This window comes from Aquarana catesbeiana, linkage group LG07 (assembly GCF_042186555.1).
Source record: "Aquarana catesbeiana isolate 2022-GZ linkage group LG07, ASM4218655v1, whole genome shotgun sequence".
Taxonomy (NCBI): Eukaryota; Metazoa; Chordata; class Amphibia; order Anura; family Ranidae; genus Aquarana; species Aquarana catesbeiana.
Window position 1 is genome coordinate 269446903 of NC_133330.1, and position 23840 is coordinate 269470742.

The 23840-nt window shown below is 40.6% G+C and overlaps 1 protein-coding gene across 1 annotated transcript in view; it reads left to right on the top strand.

The window, feature by feature from the left end:
* Window positions 1–15822: 15822 nt before the first annotated feature.
* Window positions 15823–23840, top strand: part of LHX4 (LIM homeobox 4) — a 110182-nt gene continuing 102164 nt past the window's right edge. The window contains exon 1 of the mRNA XM_073593332.1: window positions 15823–16147. Within this exon, the coding sequence (XP_073449433.1) occupies window positions 16072–16147 (76 nt within the window). The 5' untranslated portion in view covers window positions 15823–16071. The remainder of the gene's footprint in view (window positions 16148–23840) is intronic.

Consider the following 23840-nt stretch of genomic DNA (forward strand, 5'->3'; position numbering starts at 1 on the left):
TTGCTGGAAACCATGTCTCAACTTCGACGGCTCTGGTGCAAATTATCGCATCCACATGGGCTGTCTTCAGAAAGATTGCTCCTCATTTATCTGCAATCCCAAGGTGCCAGATATCCTCACTCACCAAATATCATATCCGTGGACCTCACAGAATTTATTTCACTATGGGAACCTAGTGGACCCTAGATTGCGCAAGTTATTGTCCTTCTCCAAACTTCAGACCAAATGTGATCTGCCTTGCCAGGTGTTTTATAGTTATCTGCAAATACGCCACTACGCCCTGACCATAGCACCTGACCTGCAATCCCCCCCCCCCCCAACCCCTGAAGGGCCTAATCTCAGACATTTACAAAATATTAAATGCCTACCCCCTAGAAACAAAAGGTAAACACGCCTATATGACTAGGTGGGAGAAAGGCCTCAATGAGGAAATCCTTATAGAACAATGGCAGGTGATATGGTCTCAGGCAGCAAAGAGCTCACTCTGCACATTATATAAAGAGAATGCGTGTAAAATCTGGTACATGACACCTGATGTGCTCCACACCATCTATCCCACTAGTTCTGATCGCTGTTGACGGTGCCAGGGAGATAAAAGTACCCTCCTCCTATTGGAGCTGCCCACTAATTACCCCCTTCTGGAATGCGGCCCAACAGTTGTTGACCTGTCTTTTAGAAACACCAGTTCCCGTGACCCCCAAATTTTTCCTACTAGGCTTATCGCCACTAAAGAATCCCACACCCTTCAAAAAACTAGCATGCCACATCCTCACAGCTGCACATTCTGTCTTATCGCCCTAAACTGGAAAAAACTATCCCCCCCCCTACTCCTGAGGTCTTATACGTCAGAATTAAAGATGTGGAGCTGATGGAGCAAATGACGGCCAGGATGCGGGACAGGCTGGATGCCCATGACAATGTCTGGGAGCTGTGGCACCTTCGGGAGGACCTACCAAGACCAGGTAAATGAGCTACTACAATGACCCCTTCCTTCTTTCTTCTATCCCTCTCCTTTTCTACTTCCCTGTGTATTCTTGTGACTTCACTACCTTACATAGGTTGCTGCATGGAATTTCATGACACCACGATGCATATATTACAACTTCAGATATGTGACTGCTACTATTTTAGAGCATATTGAAAGAAGTTTCAAGTAATAGTCAGAAAGAATTGATGCATAATACGATGTGTATTTTTCAACTTATGTATTCCTGTAATGCAAATAATAATAATAAAATGTTATTTGGAAAAAATATATATATTTTTGAAAGAATTCTTACTTTTCAGTTTTTCTTTACCTTTCTAAAGCTTTTGCACAGCACTGTATAATCATATTTGTATTTCCTGTCTACCTTCCCCCACTGCCTTTCTCCCTTAACCATCCATCTATCACATCTTTCTCTCCTTCCTTTTTAGTTATCTTTTCTCTCTTCTTCTTTCACCTTCTATATCATGTCTCCTTCCTCCTTTCCCTATTCCTCTTCTCAACCTCTTCCCTCTCCTCTCTTCTTCGGCTGTTTCCACCACTCTGCCTCCTCTCTCTCTTTTGGGCCCCAAACACAATTGTGTTAATGGATGGGGCGTTAGTTCTTTCTCAGACACTTGATGGAAGATACGGACAAGGCTGCAGAGCAGACTGACACAAGGCAAATCACTGGAGTTCAAGGTCGCCTATGTGTGACCTTGAGAATACATTAACCCTGCCAGACAGAGCCAAAAGCAGAGCTGAATGTGACAACTGAACTACGCGTTATTCTTCTGAAAATATCCACCTAGCTACTTTTGCTTTTCAAAGTAATATGAGTGTTGTATTATCATCATAGATCATATAGAGACTTCTTGTCCTGTCAGTCTGCAGAGCTGCACCAAACATAGAGTCGTATTGTACCAACACATTGGCCTTAATGGCAGCTAATAGGAATGAAGTGTTCACTTTTTTTGTTGTCAAATCAAAGTAATCAAGTACAATACTGTGCTTTTTCCAAGTGTTATGTAGTTTATAATGCCGTTCTGTCACTTATCTTCAATTTGTATAGTAATTCAAAAAGGTACACACTGTGAACTGATTTGTTTTGCTAAAGTCAAACGTTCCCTCACTGGACCATTGATCTCAGGTAATTCTGCAGGGCAACCTTATGTTAAACTATTTAGACTAGGTTCACATATACTATATTACCAAAAGTATTGGGCCTGCCTTTACATACAGGGGAACTTTAATGGGGTCCCAGTCTTAGTCCGTAGGGTTCAATATTGAGTTGGCCCACCCTTTGCAGCTATAACAGCTTCAACTCTTCTGGGAAGGCTGTCCACAAGGTTTAGGAGTGTGTCTATGGGAATGTTTGACTGTTCTTCCAGAAGCGCATTTATGAGGTCAGGCACTGATGTGGATGAAAAGGCCTGGCTTCATGTATGTCCCGATACTTTTGGTAATATAGTGTATGTGCATGCGAGTTTGTGCACACATGTCACGGGTACAGCAGCCCATTAATTTGAATGGGCTGCTGTACCCACAAGAAACATGGAGAAAGAAGTCCCCAACCCTTTTTAAAAAATGCACCACACGCATGCTAAAATATGTGTGGGGGTGCCATTACGGGTATCTGCTCAAGAGCAGTGTGTTTCTGTTTTGGCCCCGCTTACCTGATGGTACCATCTGCACATTTCAGATACTCACCCAGCCAGTAGATCCAGCACTGACCCGCTGAGATCCTCTCATGTCCGGCCACCTCATGCTGACCCATATCCACAGCTAAAAACGCCTACAATGGGCACAAGAGCATCAGAACTGGACCACGGAGCAATGAAAGAAGGTAACCTGGTCTAATGAATCATGTTCTCTTTTACATCTTGTGGATGCCTGAGTGTGTGTGCATCCATTACCTGGGGAAGAGAGGGCACCAGGATGCAGTATGGAAAGAAGGCAAGTCGGAGGAGACAGTGTGATGCTTTGAACAATGTTCTGGTGGGAAACCTTGGGTCCTGCCATTCATATGGATGTTACTTTGACATGTACGACCTATTTAATTATTGTTGCTGATTAAGTACAGTGCCTTGAAAAAGTATTCACACCCCTTGAAATTTTCCACATTTTGTCATGTTACAACCAAAAACGTAAATGTATTTTATTGGGATTTTATGTGATAGACCAACACAAAGTGGCACATAATTGTGAAGTGGAAGGAAAATGATAAATAGTTTTTACATTTTTTTTACAAATAAATATGTGAAAAGTGCGGCGTTCATTTGTTGTATTCAGCCCCCCTGAGTCAATACTTTGTAGAACCACCTTTTCAATGCAATTACAGCTGTAAGACTTTTTTGGGGATGTCTCTACCAGCTTTGCATATCTAGAGAGTGACATTTTTGCCCATTCTTCTTTGCAAAATAGCTCAAGTTCTGTCAGATTGGATGGCGAGCGTCTGTGAACAGTAATTTTCAAGTCTTGCCAAAGATTCTCAATTGGATTTAGGTCTGGACTTTGACTGGGCCATTCTAACACATGAATATGCTTTGATCTAAACCATTCATTTGTAGCACTGGCTGTATTTTTAGGGTCATTGTCCTGCTGGAAGGTGAGCCTACCCCCCAGTCTCAAGTCTTTTGCAGACTCAATCAGGTTTTCTTCTAAGATTGCCCTGTATTTGGCTCCATCTCTCTTCCCATCAACTCTGACCAGCTTTCCTATCCCTGCTGAAGAAAAGCATCCCCACAACATGATGCTGCCACCACCATGTTTCACAGTGGGGATGGTGTGTTCAGGGTTATGTGCAGTGTTAGTTTTCTGCCACAGATAGCATTTTGCTTTTAGGCCAAAAAGTTCAATTTTGGTCTCATTTGACCAGAGCACCTTCTTCCACATGTTTGCTGTGTCCCCAACATGACTTCTCACAAACTGCAAACTGGACTTCTTATGGCTTTCTTTCAATAATGGCTTTCTTCTTGCCACTCTTCCACAAGGGTCAGATTTGTGGAGTTCACGACTAATAGTTGTCCTGTGGACAGATTCTCCCACCTGAGCTGTGGATCTCTGCAGCTCCTCCAGAGTTACCATGGGCCTCTTGGCTGCTTCTCTGATTAATGCTCTCCTTGCCCAGGCTGTCAGTTTAGGTGGACAACTATGTCTTGGTAGGTTTGCAGTTGTGCCATACTCTTTCTGTTTTCGAATGATGGATTGGACAGCACTCCGTGCGATTTTCAAAACTTGGGATATTTTGTTATAATCTAACCCTGCTTTAAACTTCTCCACAACTTTATCTCTGACCTGTCTGGTGTGTTCCTTGGCCTACATGATGCTGTTTGTTCACTAAGGCCCCATGTACACGGGACACTGCTAAACACACGTTCAGAGGCAGTTGGACACTTTTTTCAACTATTCAACTGCCCCTGAACTCATTTAGTGTTATCCTATGTGATCATGTACACAGTCTTGTTTATTGCTGTTTTTTTGCAGTTGCGTTTAACAGCGTTTCTTTGGAAGCAAAAAAATGGGTTCAGGCGCAGAAGATTTTCAACTTTCAGATGCCAAATGCGGCTAGACGCAACTAAATGCGTTTGCGTTTATAAGCGATTTTAAAGGTGCCCTATTTTTTTTACATTAAAAATCTCAAAAATGATGGCAAATGATGAAAAACCATTAAAAAAAATTTTTAAATTGTAATTGCTTGCAATGATTCATAGACCATTTATATACCCTAATGAGCCCTTGATCTAATCCAATACACCACTAGCATTGCTGTTATCCAAAGTATAATTGGAATTTGACACATATGTTGTTAGATTTGAACAAGCAATTTGTGGCAGGTGACGTGGCAAGTGGAAAATCCACAACTTGTGGCAAGTGACGTGGCAATTGGACAATCCACAACTTGTGGCAGGTGACGTGGCAAGTGGACAATCTACAACTTGTGGGTGGCAAGTGGACAATCCACAACTTGTGGCAAGTGACGTGGCAAGTGGACAATCCACAACTTGTGGCAGGTGACGTGGCAAGTGGACAATCCACAACTTGTGTCAGGTGACGTGGCAAGTGGACAATCCACAACTTGTGGCAGGTGACGTGGCAAATGACAATCCGCAACTTGTGGCAGGTGACGTGGCAAGTGACGTGGCAAGTGGACAATCCACAACTTGTGGCAGGTGACGTGGCAAGTGGACAATCCACAACTTGTGGCAGGTGACGTGGCAAGTGGACAATCCACAACTTGTGGGTGGCAAGTGGACAATCCACAACTTGTGTCAGGTGACGTGGCAAGTGGACAATCCACAACTTGTGGGTGGCAAGTGGAAAATCCGCAACTTGTGGCAGGTGACATGGCAAGTGGACAATCCACAACTTGTGGCAGGTGATGTGGCAAGTGGACAATTCACAACTTGTGGGTGGCAAGTGGGCAATTCACAACTTGTGGGTGGCAAGTGGACAATCCACAACTTGTGGCAGGTGATGTGGCAAGTGAACAATCCACAACTTGTGGCAGGTGACGTGGCAAGTGGACAATGCACAACTTGTGGCAGGTGACGTGGCAAGTGGACAATGCACAACTTGTGGCAGGTGACATGACAAGTGGACATTTCACAACTTGTGGCAGATGATGTGGAAAGTGGACAATCCACAACTTGTGGCAGGTGACGTGGCAAGTGGACAATCCACAACTTGTGGCAGGTGACGTGGCAAGTGGACAATGCACAACTTGTGGCAGGTGACGTGGCAAGTGGACATTGCACAACTTGTGGCAGGTGACGTGTTAAGTGGACAATCCACAACTTGTGGCAGGTGACGTGGCAAGTGGACATTGCACAACTTGTGGCAGGTGACGTGGCAAGTGGACAATGTACAACTTGTGGCAGGTGACATGGCAAGTGGACAATCCACAACTTGTGGCAGGTGACGTGTTAAGTGGACAATCCACAACTTGTAGCAGGTGACTCTGGACCTCTCACGCAAATTTCTACGTCGTTCTAGCCTCATCAAGAGCAATGTCAGGAGCATTTCCTCACATATGCTCATTACTGGATCAATTGCAAAAAAAAGCACAGAAATAGAGGCAAATACAAGTAGACAACTGCTCTCTTTGCTGCTGCTACTCACTCTGGTGAAAATGGCTGAAATAGTTAACTAACAATGTTTTTTGAGCTTGGGGAGGGTCTTAAATGAGGTAATCCTAATAAACGCTTCTAGACGCAAACGCGGCTAAACGCGAGTTTTAAATGCCTGTTTCAAGGTGTCAAAAAAATGTGTTCAGAGGACTTTGCCTCAGCGTCCCATGTACATGGGGCCTTAGGTTTTCTAACAAACCTCTGAGGGCTTCAGAGAACAGCTGTATTTATATTGAGATTAAATTACACACAGGTGGACTCTATTTACTAATTAGTTGACTTATGAAGGCAATTGGTTCCATTAGATATTAGTTAGGGGTATCAGAGTAAAGGGGGCTGAATACAAATGCATGCCACGCTTTTTAGATATTTATTTGTAAAAAATTTGGAAACCCATTTACCATGTCCTTTCCACTTCACAATTATGCCCCACTTTGTGTTGGTCTATCACATAAAATCCCAATAAAATACATTTACGTTTTTGGTTGTAACATGACACAATGTGGAAAGTTTCAAGGGATGTGAATACTTTTTCAAGGCACTGTATACCATTTCATGGGAACAGTATTCCCTGATCGCAGTGGCTTCTTTCAGCAGGATAATGCACCCTGCCACACTGCAAAAAATGGTTTAAAAATGGTTTAAGGAACACAATAACGAGTATGAGGTGTTGACTTGACCTCCCAATTCTCCAGATCTCATTCCAATTAAGCATCCGTGGGGTGTGCTGAAAAATAGTCCAAATCATGAAGACCCCACCTTGCAACTTACAGGAGTTAAAAGGTCTGCTACTGATGGCTTGGTGCCAGATACCACACAATACCTTCAGTGGTCTAGTGGAGTCCATGTCTCGTTGGGTCAGGGCTGTTTTGGCTGCAAAAGTGGAACTTACTCAATATTACGTGGGTAGTCATAATGTTATGCTGGTGGGTGTATGTCCCATAGCTGGGAACTCATGAAGTTTTGGATTAGGGACCACACTTATCAGAGGTGACTTGATGGAGCAGTGTGGCGCCTACTGAATATATATTTAAAAATGTATAACTAAAACCTCTGTTTTTAACCTGAGGTTGAAATAAGGAATAATGCTGGCCATGCACGGATGGAAATTCATCTTGTAAACATTTTCCTCAGTCAGCGGCTGCAGCCAATCAGCTGCCACTGTAGATCAGTGTATTCTGACAGCAGCAGGCGCCGCTGTCAGAACACAATGTCCCAGCAGTTGGATTCATCCATCAACCTTGTTTGGGTGGATGAATCCATCCAAACTGATGTATAAAACCAACTGTGTATGGCCAGTTTAAGGTGAAGGTGTGTTTACTTTGAATGCCAAGTCAAATGCAAGTGAGATAAAAACAAAAACGAAAAAAAGTTTTGCTTGCTTAAGGTTGGATAATGACAGTGACACAACTTAAAAAAACATATGTAGCACATCTCTGCAATACATGCACATTTCCCCGTGTTGTATCTCTTTAACTGCTTCCCATCCAGCCTATAGACAAATGACGGCCGAGTGGGAACTTTCTGGTTCTGGGTGGACATCATAAGACTTCCTCCCAGCCACGGGCTATGCTGCAGCTTGATCTTTCATCCACTGTGCCCACAGGACACAGCGGATGACAGATCATTGTACCGGGCTGGTCCTGGTACCATGTAATCGTAGTGACCAACCACAGTGATCACATGACAGTTGTACACAATAAATGGCTTTCATTCATAGGCATTCATTGTGTACTGTTGTGATGATCTCTGTGATTGGTAACAGTAATCACATGGTACAGACAGGGTCAAACACAGTGGATCTGTATCTTGTGATAGCTGTAACCATTCACAGCTCTCACAATAGTACACCCTGTGAATGAATAGATGTCATTCATAAAAATGATTACTTATAACAGTGACCATCACTGTTATAAGCAATCATAGTGTAAAAAAAAATCCTGATTACCTCCCTAGTGTAGTACAGTGTCACTATGGTAACACTGCACTGCTTTGGTCACATTATGTAAAAAAATGGTAAAAACGAATTATAAAAAAAGAAAAAAGCTTTAAAAATTGAAAAATAATTATTATATATTTTTTTACATACTGTCACCAGTCAGTATCCCTGATCACAACCATACCAGTCATATGAGACACTATACTGCTCTGGTCACTGTAAAGAAAAAAATCCTAACTTTATTTAATTTCTTCATTTTCCATAAAATTGTGGAAAAAAAATTACAACTTCAAAGAACTCACTATGGCACTTACTAAAAGTACCTTGGGGTATCTACTTCCCAAAAAGGGGTACTTTAGGGGGTATTTGTACTGTCCTGACAGTTTAGGGCCTCAAGAAATGAGATAGGCGGTATATAATATACACTGATTTGGGTTATTTTTACCAAAGAAATGTAGCAGAATACATTTTGACCTAAATTTATGAAGAAAGATTAATTATTTGCAAACTTTTATAACAGAAACTAAGAATAACGTTTTTTTTTTTCAAAATGTTCCGTATTGTTTCATTTATATAGCAAAAAATACAAAACCCAGTGGTGATTTCATACCACCAGAAGAACCTCTATCTGTCTTTAAAAAAAAAAAAGATAAAAATTGAATTTGAGTACAATGTTGCCACGACTGAGTAATTGGCACTCAAAGTGAAACAATACCATGTGAAAACTCGTCTGGGAAGGAAGTGGGTGAAAATGTTCAGTATAGAAGTCCTTAAAGACCCCAGAAATGTGTTCAGTTCCTAAAATCCTGTTGTATGCTGACAACACATAGCACATTTGCAGACTGAATTATGTCAGCTGCCCAGTTTTCTCTTTTTTTTGGGGGGGGGGGGCAAACAGTATGCCACGACCCACAGACCCCCCTCCCCCCCCCCGGTCGGTAGCACTGGGGGGGGGGGGAGTAAAAATTAGTATAAGAAACAAACGTCTAAATGCATGGTAAAAACAGAAAGATTGCATCCCAAATTGCTTGATGCGTTTGTGGAGTACGCTCTACTTCCTCAGGAGCAGGTGCAAAAAAAAGTAAACAATAATATAATTAGATGATTGACAAAAAATATATAAATTGAAAAGAACAAAATTAGGATAATGCCCTGTATAAATTTTACTTTATGGATCAATAAGTGCAATACTATTGCGGTTTTCCATGCAATCAGTTCTGTGTGTTATATATCTTAGAGTGCTATGGCTCTATTGTACCATCAATGGATATCAGTTTACTATATGTATCACTGTAACTATGACGTATAACTCCCATAACTTGCTGATGAGGCTATTTATGAAACAAAATATTTGTTCTTAATAATATTAATTTTCTGTACATTAATTTATACTGTGTTTTCATACAACAGACCAACTATTGGTTATGCACCCCATTTAAAGTCCCAAACCTCCCCTTCTTTTATTTGTATATAGCGCAAAAAAAATAAAAACTGCAGAGATGATCGAATACTACTAAAAGAAAGCTCTATTTGTGGGGGAAAAAGGACATAAATTTTATTTTATGAATAGTGTAGGACCCACTGAAAATGGGGTACTTTGACGCAGTGGTGGGCTTAAGCATGGTATGGCCATATGGTGTGACTACATCCCCCATATTTACATATTAAGATCAGGTGTTTTTAAAGAGGAAGTAAACCCTGATGGGTTCTACTTCCTCTTTTGCTCCTCCCATGGCCTGCAAACAGGGCCGGATTAACATAGGGGCTATTGGAGCTGCAGCTCCAGGCTCCTTAGCTTAAGATAGGCCCATTTAAAAAAAAAAAAAGAATGACTTTGAGGGTCATGGCTCAGCGACCAGGGTCACATAGAGCCCAAATTTAGGGGGTAGGTAGCTGAAGGTCTACCCCACTATTGGTCAAAATTTAGGGCTCCTATCACCTATGGTCCTGGAGATACGGGGCTCCTTGCGCAGCCTGTCAGAAGCTACATACGGATCGGCCAGTTTAAATACAAGCTGGCACACTCTGTTTGCAGCCGACTGAGAGAATGAGCTCACAGTGCCTCTCCTCACTTCTTGTCAGAGGCACTGAGCTCAATAGATAGCTTGGAGCCTGCAGAGTTTGACAGGCAGCACCGTCCGTCAAACTCGCTCGCAGTAGCAGCATAGTCCAACAATGTAAAACTGCCATTCAGCAATGTAAAAAAAAAAAAAGAGGCAGCAGTAGCACCTAATGAACGCCTGTCAGCTGCTGCTATACCACTCGTTGAAAAGCATTACACCACAGATCACTTTTCAGAGGGCAGTAAGCATTACTGCAAATGTGAAAGAAACTTGAAACACATCATCTATTTCACACTCACCACCAACCAGGTCACTCCCCAGCCACTTTCCATGTTAGCCACCTCCCTTCAACTTATATCACAGGTGACCATTTCCTAACCTGCAGATGACAGACCTTACTCCAAAAGATATCACTCCCAGTTACTCCCCCCACCCGCTAATTGATATCCCTTCATGACCACCTCACACCCCCCTGCTGACAGACCTCTCTCCTCAGCATGTCCCCACACACCCTCTCACCTGCTGACCTGTGGATGGGGGAAACACTCCTGCAGTGTTACTGTGTTCTGCCATTGGGGAGCCTTACCAACCCACAGAATACAATGATCAGTGTTGCTAACTATAGCTGGCAGCACTGACTTTTTTGGAAAAAACCTGACAGGCTGGTTGTACTCAAGTCAATTAATAGATTGACTTGTGTACAACCAGCTAGCCCATACATAGATCGACTATAGCTGGTCTCTGCTTAATTGGCTTAACTTCAATTCATGTATGGCCAGCTTAACCACTACGCAGTCCCTAAACATCCTTCCACAAACCTTTACATTTTTCCTTTCCAGATTCCTACATCCTCCTCACCTGTACTTAGTGCCCACTGTCATACCCTCCACACTCCTCTCCTATACATACTGCTCACTGTCATACCCTCCACACTCCTCTCCTATACATAGTGCCCACTATCATACCCTCCCCACTCCTCTCCTGTATATACTGCTCAATGTAATACCCTCCACACTCCTCTCCTATACATAGTGCCCACTGTCATACCCTCCACACTTCTCTCCTATCCTCAGTGCCCACTGTCATACCCTCCGAACTCCCCTCATGTACATACTGCTCACTGTCATACCCTCCACACTCCTCTCCTGTACATACTGCTCACTGTCATACCATCCACACTCCTCTCCTGTACATACTGCTCACTGTCATACCCTACACATTCCTCTCCTGTACATACTGCCCAATCTCATACCCTCCACACTCCTCTCCTGTACATACTGCCCACTGTCATACTCTCCACACTCCTCTCCTGTACATACTGCCCACTGTCATCCATCCAAACTCCTCTCCTGTGCATACTGGTCACTGTCATACACTCCACACTCTTCTCCTGTACATACTGCCCACTGTCATACCCTCCACACTCTTCTCCTGCACATACTGCCCACTGTCATCCATCCAAACTCCTCTCCTGTGCATACTGGTCACTGTCATACACTCCACATTCCTCTTGTGTACATACTGCCCACTGTTATACCCTCCACACTCTTCTCCTGTACATACTGCCCACTGTCATACCCTCCACACTCCTCTCCTGTACATACTGCTCACTGTCATACCCTCCACACTCCTCTCCTATACATAGTGCCCACTATCATACCCTCCCCACTCCTCTCCTGTATATACTGCTCAATGTAATACCCTCCACACTCCTCTTCTATACATAGTGCCCACTGTCATACCCTCCACACTTCTCTCCTATCCTCAGTGCCCACTGTCATACCCTCCGAACTCCCCTCATGTACATACTGCTCACTGTCATACCCTCCACACTCTTCTCCTGTACATACTGCCCACTGTCATACCCTCCACACTCCTCTCCTGTACATACTGCCCACTGTCATCCATCCAAACTTCTCTCCTGTGCATACTGGTCACTGTCATACACTCCACATTCCTCTTCTGTACATACTGCCCACTGTCATACCCTCCACACTCCTCTCCTGTACATACTGCCCACTGTCATACCATCCACACTCCTCTCCTGTGCATACTGCTCACTGTCATACCCTCCACATTCCTCTTCTGTACATACTGCCCACTGTGATACCCTCCACACTCTTCTCCATGCTGCTAACTGTCATACCCTCCACACTCCTCTCCTGTACATACTGCCAACTATCTTTCTCTCCACACTCCTCTCCTGTACATACTGCCCCTATCATACCCTCCACACTCCTCTCCTGTACATACTGCCCCCATCATACCCTCCACACTCCTCTCCTGTACATAGTGCCCATCGTTATACCCTCCACATTCCTCTCCCTCACCTGCACATACTTCCCACTTTTATACCATCCATACACCTCCCCTATGTCTCTTACACACAAAAACAGTTCTTTAACTGCTTGCTGCCCGCCCACAATCAAATGACAGTGGAGCAGTGCAGCTCTCATTCTGGGACGACGTCATTTCATGGTGTCCCAGAACGGCCGCGCCCGCGGCTCTTTAACCATGTGATTGGCTGTGTCCAATCAGAGCCGGTCACATGTAAACAAGGAAATGCCAGTAATCGTCTCTCCTCACACTCTATCAGAGCCGATCAGCAGTATCTCCTCACAGGGGGATACGTAGAAATGTAATCAGGGCACTGATCATCAGTGTCCTGATTACAATAAAGAAAAAAGTGCCACCAATCAGTGCCCACCATTGTCCACCAATGCCAGCTATCAGTGCCCCCCAGTGGCAGCTATCAGTGCCCACCACTGCCTACAAGTGCCACCAATCAGTGCCCATTAGCGATGCCTGTCAGTGCTGGCAATCAGTGCCACCTATCAGTGCTGCCCATCAATACCCATCACTGCTGTCAATCAATGCCCATCAGTGTTGCCCATCAGTGCCACCCATCAGTGCCCATCAGTACCGCCTATCCGTGCCCCCTACCAGTGCCCACCAGTTCTGCCTATCAATGCCCACCAGTGCCGCCTATCAGTGCCCACCAGTGCCACATATCAGTGCCAGCTATCAGTGCCCATAAGTGCAGCATATTAGTGCCTCCTCATCAGTGCCACCTAATTAGTGCCCATAAGTGCCGCCTCATCAGTGCCCATAAGTGCCACCTCAACAATGCCCACCAGTTCTGCCTATCAGTGCCCATCAGTGCCGCCTCATCAGCGCACATCAGTGAAGGTGAAAAATTACTTAGTTACAAAATTTACTGACAGAAAAAAAGGAAAAAACATTTTTTTTTTCAAAATTTTTGGTCTCTTTTTTATTGTAAAAAATAAAAAACCCAACAGTGATTAAATACCACCAAAAGAAAGCTCTATTTGAGTGAAGAAAATGATAAAAAATGTGTTTGGGTACAGTGTAGCACGATCGCTCAATTGTCATTCAAAGTGCGACAGTGCTGAAAGCTGAAAAATGGCCTGGGCAGGAAGGGGGTATAAGTGCCTGGTAGGCAAGTGGTTAAAATGATATTGAATATCCTCAATGTTACCAGCTCTAGAATGGGCACACTTTTGTTCCATCTTCACCCTGTCTTCCTTCCGGGGTCTGTGCCTTCGGTCACTTGCCTTAGCCGGGCTGTGTTGCTGTCATTTCCATGCATGCTCATTCACATCCTCTCTCTCTCTCTAATCCCCCCTCTATCTCTCATCCTTCCTCCCTTACCCCTCACCCCTCTCTCATCCCCTTTCTCTCTCTCTCTCATCCTTCCTCCCTTACCCCACCCCCCGCTCTCATCCCCTTTCTCTCTCTCTCTCATCCGCCCTCTCTCTATTTTATTTAATTTGTTATACCAAAAAAAGTTTGCATTTTTAATTATTATGTTATTTATTTATTTATTTTTAATAAAAAGCCCCACCATAATCCTCAGCACCAGGCCCATTATGTTCTTAATCCGGCCCTGCCTCCAAATGAAGAGCATAATGGGCTAGTATGCAACGCATACTAGCCCATTATACAACACTTACCTGCAAACGAAGCCCGCGTTGTACCCTGAGCAGGCCGCGTCCATCTTCGCCCCTCTTCCTTCCAGGGCCACGGACTTGGGCTCTGTGACTGACCGGAGTCATGTGACGTCACTCCCGCGCATGTGCACGGGAGCCGTCAGTCACGGCTGAGAGAAGAAATGGCACGGTGGTCTGTCTCTTCACAGCGCACGCGCCGATGACGACATCAGTGCACTACAAGTGAAATATCTCCTAAACGGTGAACGTTTAGGAGATATTTCCACTACCTATAGGTATTAGGTAAGTCTTATTCTAGGCTTACCTATAGGTAAAAGTCAACAAAAAGGGTTTACAACCACTTTAAGTAGCCTTGTAAGATTTGAAAGTAACTTTTTTTTTGTTCGCGTGCGCTATTCTCTGTAGTTCTATTTGTATATTGGTCTTTACAGCATCAACAGCTTTAGAAATGCATGTTTAGTGCCCCCACAAACCTTTGTTTGTTACATTTTATTTGGGTACAGCGTTGCGCGACCGCAATTGTCAGTTAAAGTAACGCAGTGCCGTATCGCAAAAAAAAAAATGGCCTGGTCTTGTTTGGGGGGGGGGGGAACCTTCCAGAGGTGAAAGACAGAAACCTGGCTCTTTGGGAAGTTTGGATATCCCTGCTCTACAACATGGAGCCAAATCATTCTGTAGTCCCAAGATAGGAACTAGGAGGGCTAGTCTGACTCCTTGAGATAATACAGGAAATGTCCATTGGACCCAGCATAGTTCTCAACTTCGTACAGGATCAGCAGGTATCTGTTTACACTTGTAGAACAGATAATATATGGTAAATAAGACCATAGTAAATGAAAACAATGATATACATTTTATATATATATATATATGGAGTGAGAAGATTAGAATATTCATAGACTAAGGCAGTATAATGATACTTTCCACTTGGGCACTCATAGTCTATATCTATATATATAATATTATATATATATCTATATATCTATATATATATAGATATATATCTATATCTATATATATATATATAGATATAGATATAGATATATATCTATATATATATATATCTATAGATATATCTATCTATAGATATATAGATAGATATATCTATAGATATATATATATAGATAGATAGATAGATAGATAGATAGATAGATAGATAGATAGATAGATAGATCTATAGATCTATATATCTATAGATCTATCTATCTATCTATAGATAGATATATCTATAGATAGATATAGATATAGATCTATATCTATCTATAGATATATATATATCTATAGATAGATATAGACTATGAGTGCCCAAGTGGAAAGTATCATTATACTGCCTTAGTCTATGAATATTCTATGCATCTTACTGCAGAGGAATAATTATGATCTGATTGCCGATGAAAGGTCCTGTGTGTCATATAGAAGTAATAAAGGTCACTGCGGGCCCCCGGTGAATGGCCATTCTCTGTGGATCGGTCCTCCCGCTCTGTGCCGGTCCTGTAGGTGGCGCTGTAGATCAAGGGGGGTGTGCGGGGCTCAGCGGGTTACAGCGAGAGCTCTGGACACCTGCTGCCGCTGCACTTCAGAGCCCGTGGGGGTGTGCGGAGGATACGCCACGCCCCGGCCGGATTAGCCCCGCCCATCTTCACTACATACTTACGGGCTGTCAAAAAACGCCTCTCCACGTGTGATTGGCGAGGGGGCGTGGTGACCCGGCGACCGGTGACGTCAGAGCAGCTCCTGCAGTGTGAATGAATCAAAGTGGCCGGGGTGTAAGCGGCACTCAGACTGGGAAGTGCTGCAGCATCAGTCCAGGCAGGAGCCCGGGACCCGGGACAGCGGTACCTCTCCCCCCGCCCCACACCGGGGATACCCCCTGTCATCCGCCCCACACATGCCGAGCCCGGAGCAGCCGATCGCCCCCCGCACCGATCCTTAGCACAGCCGCCGGATCCCTCCACATCCCATCCTACTGTCCCCCTTGTCATCCCATCCACACCGCCCGGAGACAATGATGCAAAGCTCAGCACTCGCCACAGACGCTCCTGTCAAGGGGCTTCCAGAAATCCTCGGGCTGCCAATGCAACGTAAGGCGTTTTTCTTCTCCCATTGATTTAATAATAAAGAGATCTGGCAGGATGGAGGGCCGGGATGGTGCAGGGAGGGTGAAGTACAACCCTGGGACATGATGGCATGGAGGCTTCCCTAAACCCCCATCTGCAGATTGCATGCTAGGTCCCCATTGATATGTCCTAATCAGAGCTGGGGGGTCACAGTCTGACCAGGGGGTGCCAAGGACCCGGGGCAGCATCACACAGAGGACTATGGGTAAGGGTGATGACAAGGTCTATGGGGAAGGGTCTCCCCCAAGAAGCATCTGCCCCATCAAAAAAAAAGTTCATTGCAAACTTTCCTGGTCCCCTGTCACCTGCTGCACCCTTCACCACACTTTGCTCTCCAACTCCATCCCAACCTGACATCCTGCCAGAAATACTTTATCATCTGGAAATTATTATTATTATTTCTATTATTATTATTATCTGCTTTATCTATCTATCTATCTATCTATCTATCTATCTATCTATCTATCTATCTATCTATCTATCTATCTATCTATCTATCTTTAAAGAGAGAGAGAGAAAGAGAGAGATATCTAAATAGATAGATATAATTTTATATTTTTAATGATATATATTTTTTTCTTTTATAGCGTTGTTTATGATATATATATATATATTTCATTATTATTATTACTATTTTGTATTTATTTTATTATTTTTTTTTAATGTACGTATTAATATCTCATTATGATCTGCATCCCCAGGCATCGCATTTATTGCTGTGATTTGTGTTGTTTCTTATTGCGATTTGATCAATTGTTCCAGAAAGGGGAATGTAATAAAATGACTGACAGGGGTCACCGGATTTACCAAACCTGATGGACTGTCCTGTAGGTTAGGACAGGCATTGTGTGCAAAGGCGGTGAAGAGGTTAAGTGAAGGTGCTGACAATAAAGTCTATTGTCCTTTAAAGCATAACATGTTGCTGTAATTGAATTCTGTCTTTTTGTACATTGCAGGCTCAGTAATAGGAGCATCATTTAGGAATAAGGAAGCTTTATAGAGCGATCTAGAGAATTACTTTTCATGTTGATGATGAATCTGATGCTGTCCGGCTGTTCACTGAACTCCAACGTTGAGGGAAGCTTGTATTAAGCTGGCCATGCATCATACAAATTTCTTGTTCAATTTCCTTTAGATTTACTTTCAACTATTGTAGTGCAAGAGCCTCCCTGACTGCATACAAATTTAAAGTGTTTTTAGGTTTGACCTCCTATTATATGGTTTTGGCAAATCTAAAGGAAAGTTGTACAAGGAAATTGTATAATGTATGGCCAGCCTAAGTCTGGTACAAAGACTACGACTCCCATCATCCCAGCCAGGCAGATCCAGTAAGACAATGACAGCACGATTGGAGTTATGAGATAGTTGGAGTGCTGAGATTTGTGTGTTTTAGCTAATGTACTTATCCTGAGCAGCAGTTACACTGTTTTATTTTGTCTAAATACATTTTTTAAATGATTTTTCTTCTAATCTTCTCATCTTTAGATGTTTTAGCTTCAATCTTCAAAGTATTCCGTTGTGATTGTTAAATTTGCAAATAGTTTTGATATGGATATGGAGGATATTTTGATGATAGAGAAGTATAGTATATCTATCTATCTATCTATCTTTGTATCTCTGTATCTATCTATCTTTGTATCTATCTATCTATCTATCTATCTATCTATCTATCTATCTATCTATCTATCTATCTATCTATCTATCTATCTATCTATCTATCTATCTATCTATCTATCTATCTATCTTTTTATCTATCTATCTTTTTATCTATCTATATTTTTATCTATCTATATTTTTATCTATCTTTGTATCATCTATCTATCTAATCCAAAAACGTGAAAACGTTAAATCTCATGTTTTTTTTTTTTTTTTATTCTTATTTTTTGTTTTTTTTCTGGAAACATGTTTTGTTGGAAAAATAAAATTCTAAATTTGCGTTTTAAAAGGGCAGTAGTGTTTATATTACGTTTTAAATAAACATTATTATTATTATTATTATTATTATTATTATTATTATACTAATAATAATAGTAATAATAATACAATGTTAACATTATATTTATTTACCACTGCAAGTCCTAGCTGTTTAGTTATTTCAATTTCTGCTGAAGTGAAAACCATTGATGTGAATACATTCTTTCCTAATAATAAGACAAGCAATGCGATCATTTAACCCCTTGTTGCCCCCTCTGCCCACATCTGGCCCTGAAATAATTATCATAGGGATCTCAGAGTTTGGTCTCCTCCATTGCTGGGACAAGTAGGTGATAAATGGAAATTTAGGTCCGGAGGAGCCGGGTGGAAATGAGTTTCTTGGAGTGCAGTGATCATATTCTCTCTTATATCCGTAGAAATTAACCCGGGGTGGATAGTATAGAGCTACACCCATATATCACAGAACCTTGTCTCAGCCTGCTCTGTGTGTCTGCTAATGACTTATACTGGAGGAGAGCCTTCCCTTCCCCTATGACTCTGCCAGCCCTGCACTCTCCACATCTGTTACATCCATGTATAATGATGGCTGGCCAAGAGGGCTCCCACTCTTCCCAAAGCTGAATTTTGTTTACTTATCTAAATGCAATATTCGATTGCATTTGTTTGTTGTGTTAGCTCTATTTTACAGTTGTACATCTTTTTTTATTATTATTAAAGCTCTTATTCAGTGCTGCTTTACCTCCTTCGCCCTTTTAGACTGCAGGTATACTGTACTTATATTATGGTATGGATTTCTAGTTGCATATAGAAATTAATTGTAGGCCTGTTTTGTATACCTGTGGATTGTGTAGATGTGCTAAAGTGTTTGCAAGCGTATACAAGTGACCCTTTGGAATTACTTATTTGGCATAGTAGAAGTGTCAGCTGTAATCAGTGTGGTGTTATATATATTTATTTACACGCACATATATATATATGTGTGTGTATTTATTTATATACACACGCACCTACTGCGTGTAGGCTACAACTGAATAAGAGAGTGAGTTCTATATAGTCTCCAACCTTCATACATCTTGTTTATCTTCATATACGCATTTGTGTCTGTGTTCTATTTTCTGCATTTTTTTGTATTGGTATTTATTTACTTCTTATATAAACGGATCTGGACTTTGCAGACATTAGAGAAAGATTATTTTCGTGGAAGCTTGTATAGCAGGGTTCCAGGGGATTGTCATGTACATAAAAGACTTAATATTCCGCTTATAAAATCAGCATTAATATTCCCAGTTCTGAGCCCAGCCTAGACACAGCTGTTCAGCAACTATGATGGATAGGTGGCTCACTCAGGAGTAATGTATTTATATATCATATGGCCCCTCTACGATACTGCCACTTGTTTGTAATTACTAAACCAGATCTTATAAAAATAATAAATATATATATATATATATATATATATATATATATATATATATATATATATATATATATATATATATATATAAAATATATAATATAATATATTCTAAACAAAAGCATAGTACAGTATATATATATATATATATATATATATATATATATATATATATCTATATATATATCTATATATATATCTATATATATAGATATATATATAGATATATATATATATATATATAGATATATATATATATATATATATATATATATTTATATAGGTTTTTTTTTTTAAAAAGCATGTACTATACGTACTAAATATACATATACTGCTAACGAATATATTTACCATTTAGAAAGCATACGTTTGTCTTAGAGAGGATTGCCTAATATATCTTATCTTCTAAAGTATGTCTGGTTTAGTCATTTACCTAATTATTATCTATTCATATATGTAATTGTTAGTTAGCCCATTAATCGATCTCTCTGTTGATGCAATCAATAGTGCAGCCATTACCTTCTCTATTCATTAATATTTCTGTGTTGTCTATTTACTAAATGCTCCTATTTATCTAATGCCTGTGTATTGTATTTCTCAACTTAAAATCGTGCAATTTCATTTCCTCGTCCCATCTTGATAATCACAAGATTTTTCTCTGTTCCCAAACTTCCATCAATCGGTGGCTGCTTCTATTTCAAAATATCTATCACTGGTCCGTCCTAATAATTCAATCTACAATATTGGAGAGACACTATGGACCTATCAATCTTTCTACCTATCTATCTATCTATCTATCTATCTATCTATCTATCTATCTATCTATCTATCTATCTATCTATCTATCTATCTATCAATCTATATCTATACCAATTTTGTATAAAATGTATACTATTTATCTTTAATATTCTTCCTGTGCCTTTTTATCTATCCCTAATATATTCTAAATACCAACTTGTTAACACATTTATCTCGTGACTATCATCCAGCGTGTCCAATCTATCTATCTATCTATCTATCTATCTATCTATCTATCTATCTATCTATCTATCTATCTATCTATCTATAACAACACATGCCTTTATTACTAATTCTACCCCTTCAGTATCTCTCCACTGAATTATAGTGAGCCCATCAGCATTCTGAGTCTTTGTTCAGACTCGCAGCGTCCTCCTTACAGTATGTAGTTGATATTAAGCATTGCCAGGACCTATAGACCCCAGGAGATCCATCACTGGCAGAGACTGTGTATAGAGTCAGATAAATAAATGTCCCAATAAGAGAGGAGACAGGAGAGGAGCCCGGCTCTGTGCACTGCCATGTGCTCTTCTCCTGCATGGACTGTGGGAGGGACCGCGACACACAACTGTCACTTCAGTAATATGCTGATTCCGACACAGAGAGAGAGATGGTATTCCGGAATGCCATTGTTATCCTGTTATCTTGTGACTCTGAGCAAAATAAGGAACACAGCAAAAAGTCCCGTAATTGTGAGATAAGACAGGATTCCCCCTGGACCTCTCCAGCATTGTCCTCACTAATCTTGTGTCTTTCATACTCATTTACTTATCTGTCGTGATATCCTTTATAGAATTTTTTTTTCTTTATTCATAAATGAATACGATTACCTGTTATAGCATTTATATAGAAATACACGGTGCAATAATTGCACAATCGTATAGCTGAAACAGGAGACATTGCGATACTATACAATGTAAATACAGAGACAGAGAACTGAATAGATAGATACCAGAGGCCGATAAACTGGTAGATAAGGAAAAAGAAAAATGATTGATAAATCGAATTATGATATCTAGATTTATACTACATAGATAACATATAGTTATGCGTGGGACTGTCATGAGGATAGGTAGATTGATTTGGTAGCTGTCATAAACAGATGATAACATATAGTTATGCGTGTAGCTGCCATTAGGATATATAAATAGATAAAGATTAGGGATTAGTGATAGATAGATAGATAGATAGATAGATAGATAGATAGATAGATAGATAGATAGAATATAGTTATGTGTGGGGCTGTTACGAGGGTAGGTAGATAAAGTAGCTGTCAAATATCTATAGATAGATAGCATATAGATATGCGTGGAGTTGCTACTGGGATAGATAAGTAGATCGATTAAAGATTATGGATGATAGATAGATAGATAGATAGATAGATAGATAGATAGATGATACAAAGATAGATAAAAATATAGATTGATAGATTACTCAGGCAAGCAAGCAGGTAAAAAATGAAAGGGGTGAATATATTGATTTATAGAAAATGATAGATAGATAGATAGATAGATAGATAGATAGATAGATAGATAGATAGAAAGTCGTTATGCATGGGGCTGCCAAGGTAGGTGGATAGATTTAGTAGCTGTCAAATCTCTATATCTATCTATATAGATAGATAGCATATAGTTATGCATGGAGTTGCCACTGGGATAGATAAGTAGATAGATTAAAGATTATGGATGATAGATAGATTACACAGGCAAGCAAACAGGTAAAAAAATAAAGATAGATAGATAGATAGATAGATAGATAGATAGATAGATAGATAGATAGATAGATAGATAGATAGCTAAAGCTGTCCGATAGATGATAATTGACATTTAAAGAGCTGTTATGATCTGCCTGTTAGAGGACTTGCAGAGATAGGTGTAGGATCGCCCCGTGTATTGCAGTGTAGATAAGTATTCTTGATAGACATGCATTTATAAGGAGATATTTCTATGCAGTCATTTTCCCACACAAGTCAGAGATTGATGTATCTTCTGCGGCTCTCTGACAGTCTCTAAATCTCCCATCAGTCGTAGTAATTAGTTGATTGTATTATTTATTCTAGAGCTGTGTTCCCGGGTACAGACATGCAGGAATAGTGTCCCATGTCACCAGTCATTTATCATATAACATATACTGGAGGCTATACATCCCAGCCAGCCAGCCATCAACTCCATGGGCAGCAGCCGGCCGGATCAGCACCAAGGACAGCGGCCGGCCGGATCAGCACCAAGGACAGCGGCCGGCCGGATCAGCACCAAGGACAGCGGCCGGCCGGATCAGCACCAAGGACAGCGGCCCCGGATCAGCAGGCTGTTCTTCCCCAGGCACCAGATACTGCTCCTCGTTGACATTGGAATGGAAAGAATTGATGACATACCGGAGACTCACACACACACACACATGGACTATCTCGGTACCTATATATATATATATATATATATATATATAGGTACCGAGATAGTCCATTCATTCTTTTTGTCAGGTAGCTCCTGACATCCCTTATACCTTATCACTCATATATATAGATGAAAAAAAACATCTATATATTATTATATCCTCATTACTATTTGCTGCTTTGCCATACATTGCAGGAGTTCCTCTGGCCCTGTAATCAATATCTTTAAAAGTACAGCGTTAAATATAATTTTATCACATTGTATTTAGGATATAATTTATGTTCCTGACTGCAAAGAGCACGGTAACGATTGCTTGCGATGGGTCCTCATATTAAATAATTATGTAACAACTTATTGGATACTTTTTAGGTATGGCACTTTAGACGTTTGTTTCCGTATGGTGTATAGGGGTGTCAGAACAAGACACCATAGAAGATGGATAAAAAGTTCTCATTAAACATGATCGGACACATTATATTCCTTTATTAAATCGGCCTCATTGTATTATTTATGTTTGGTTTGATATGATCACAGATTCACTATTCTAGATGACTTTTTCTAGGCAGAAACTGACCTCTTAATGATTATAATTTATTCATTTTATTAAAAACATTATAATCAAAAGAATTTCCCAATCATATGTTTACACACCTACAGGAATACGATTCCCAGATTAACAGCAGCCGTTATCAAGAATATTATATAATAATATATATATATATATATATATATATATATATATATATATATATATATATATATATATATATATATATATATATATATATATATAAAATATAGAATGGGTACTATTAAATATTATCTTATGTATGTTATTATTACTGATATCCGATGGTTGTTATAGTGGAATACACTGTATACTGTGACGTGTGCACTGTTTATATATTTTATATATATATATATATATATATATATATATATATATATATATATATATGCCTTATTTTTCATTCATAACAGTTATCTGAGACACGAGAAAGTGGCGATAATCTGCGGTAGTTTTAGTTATTATTGGAATAATGTTGACTGGACAATATCAGACGTCGCTTGTTTGTCCCATTTCACAAATGCAAGTGTATTTTAATTAAAAATTATT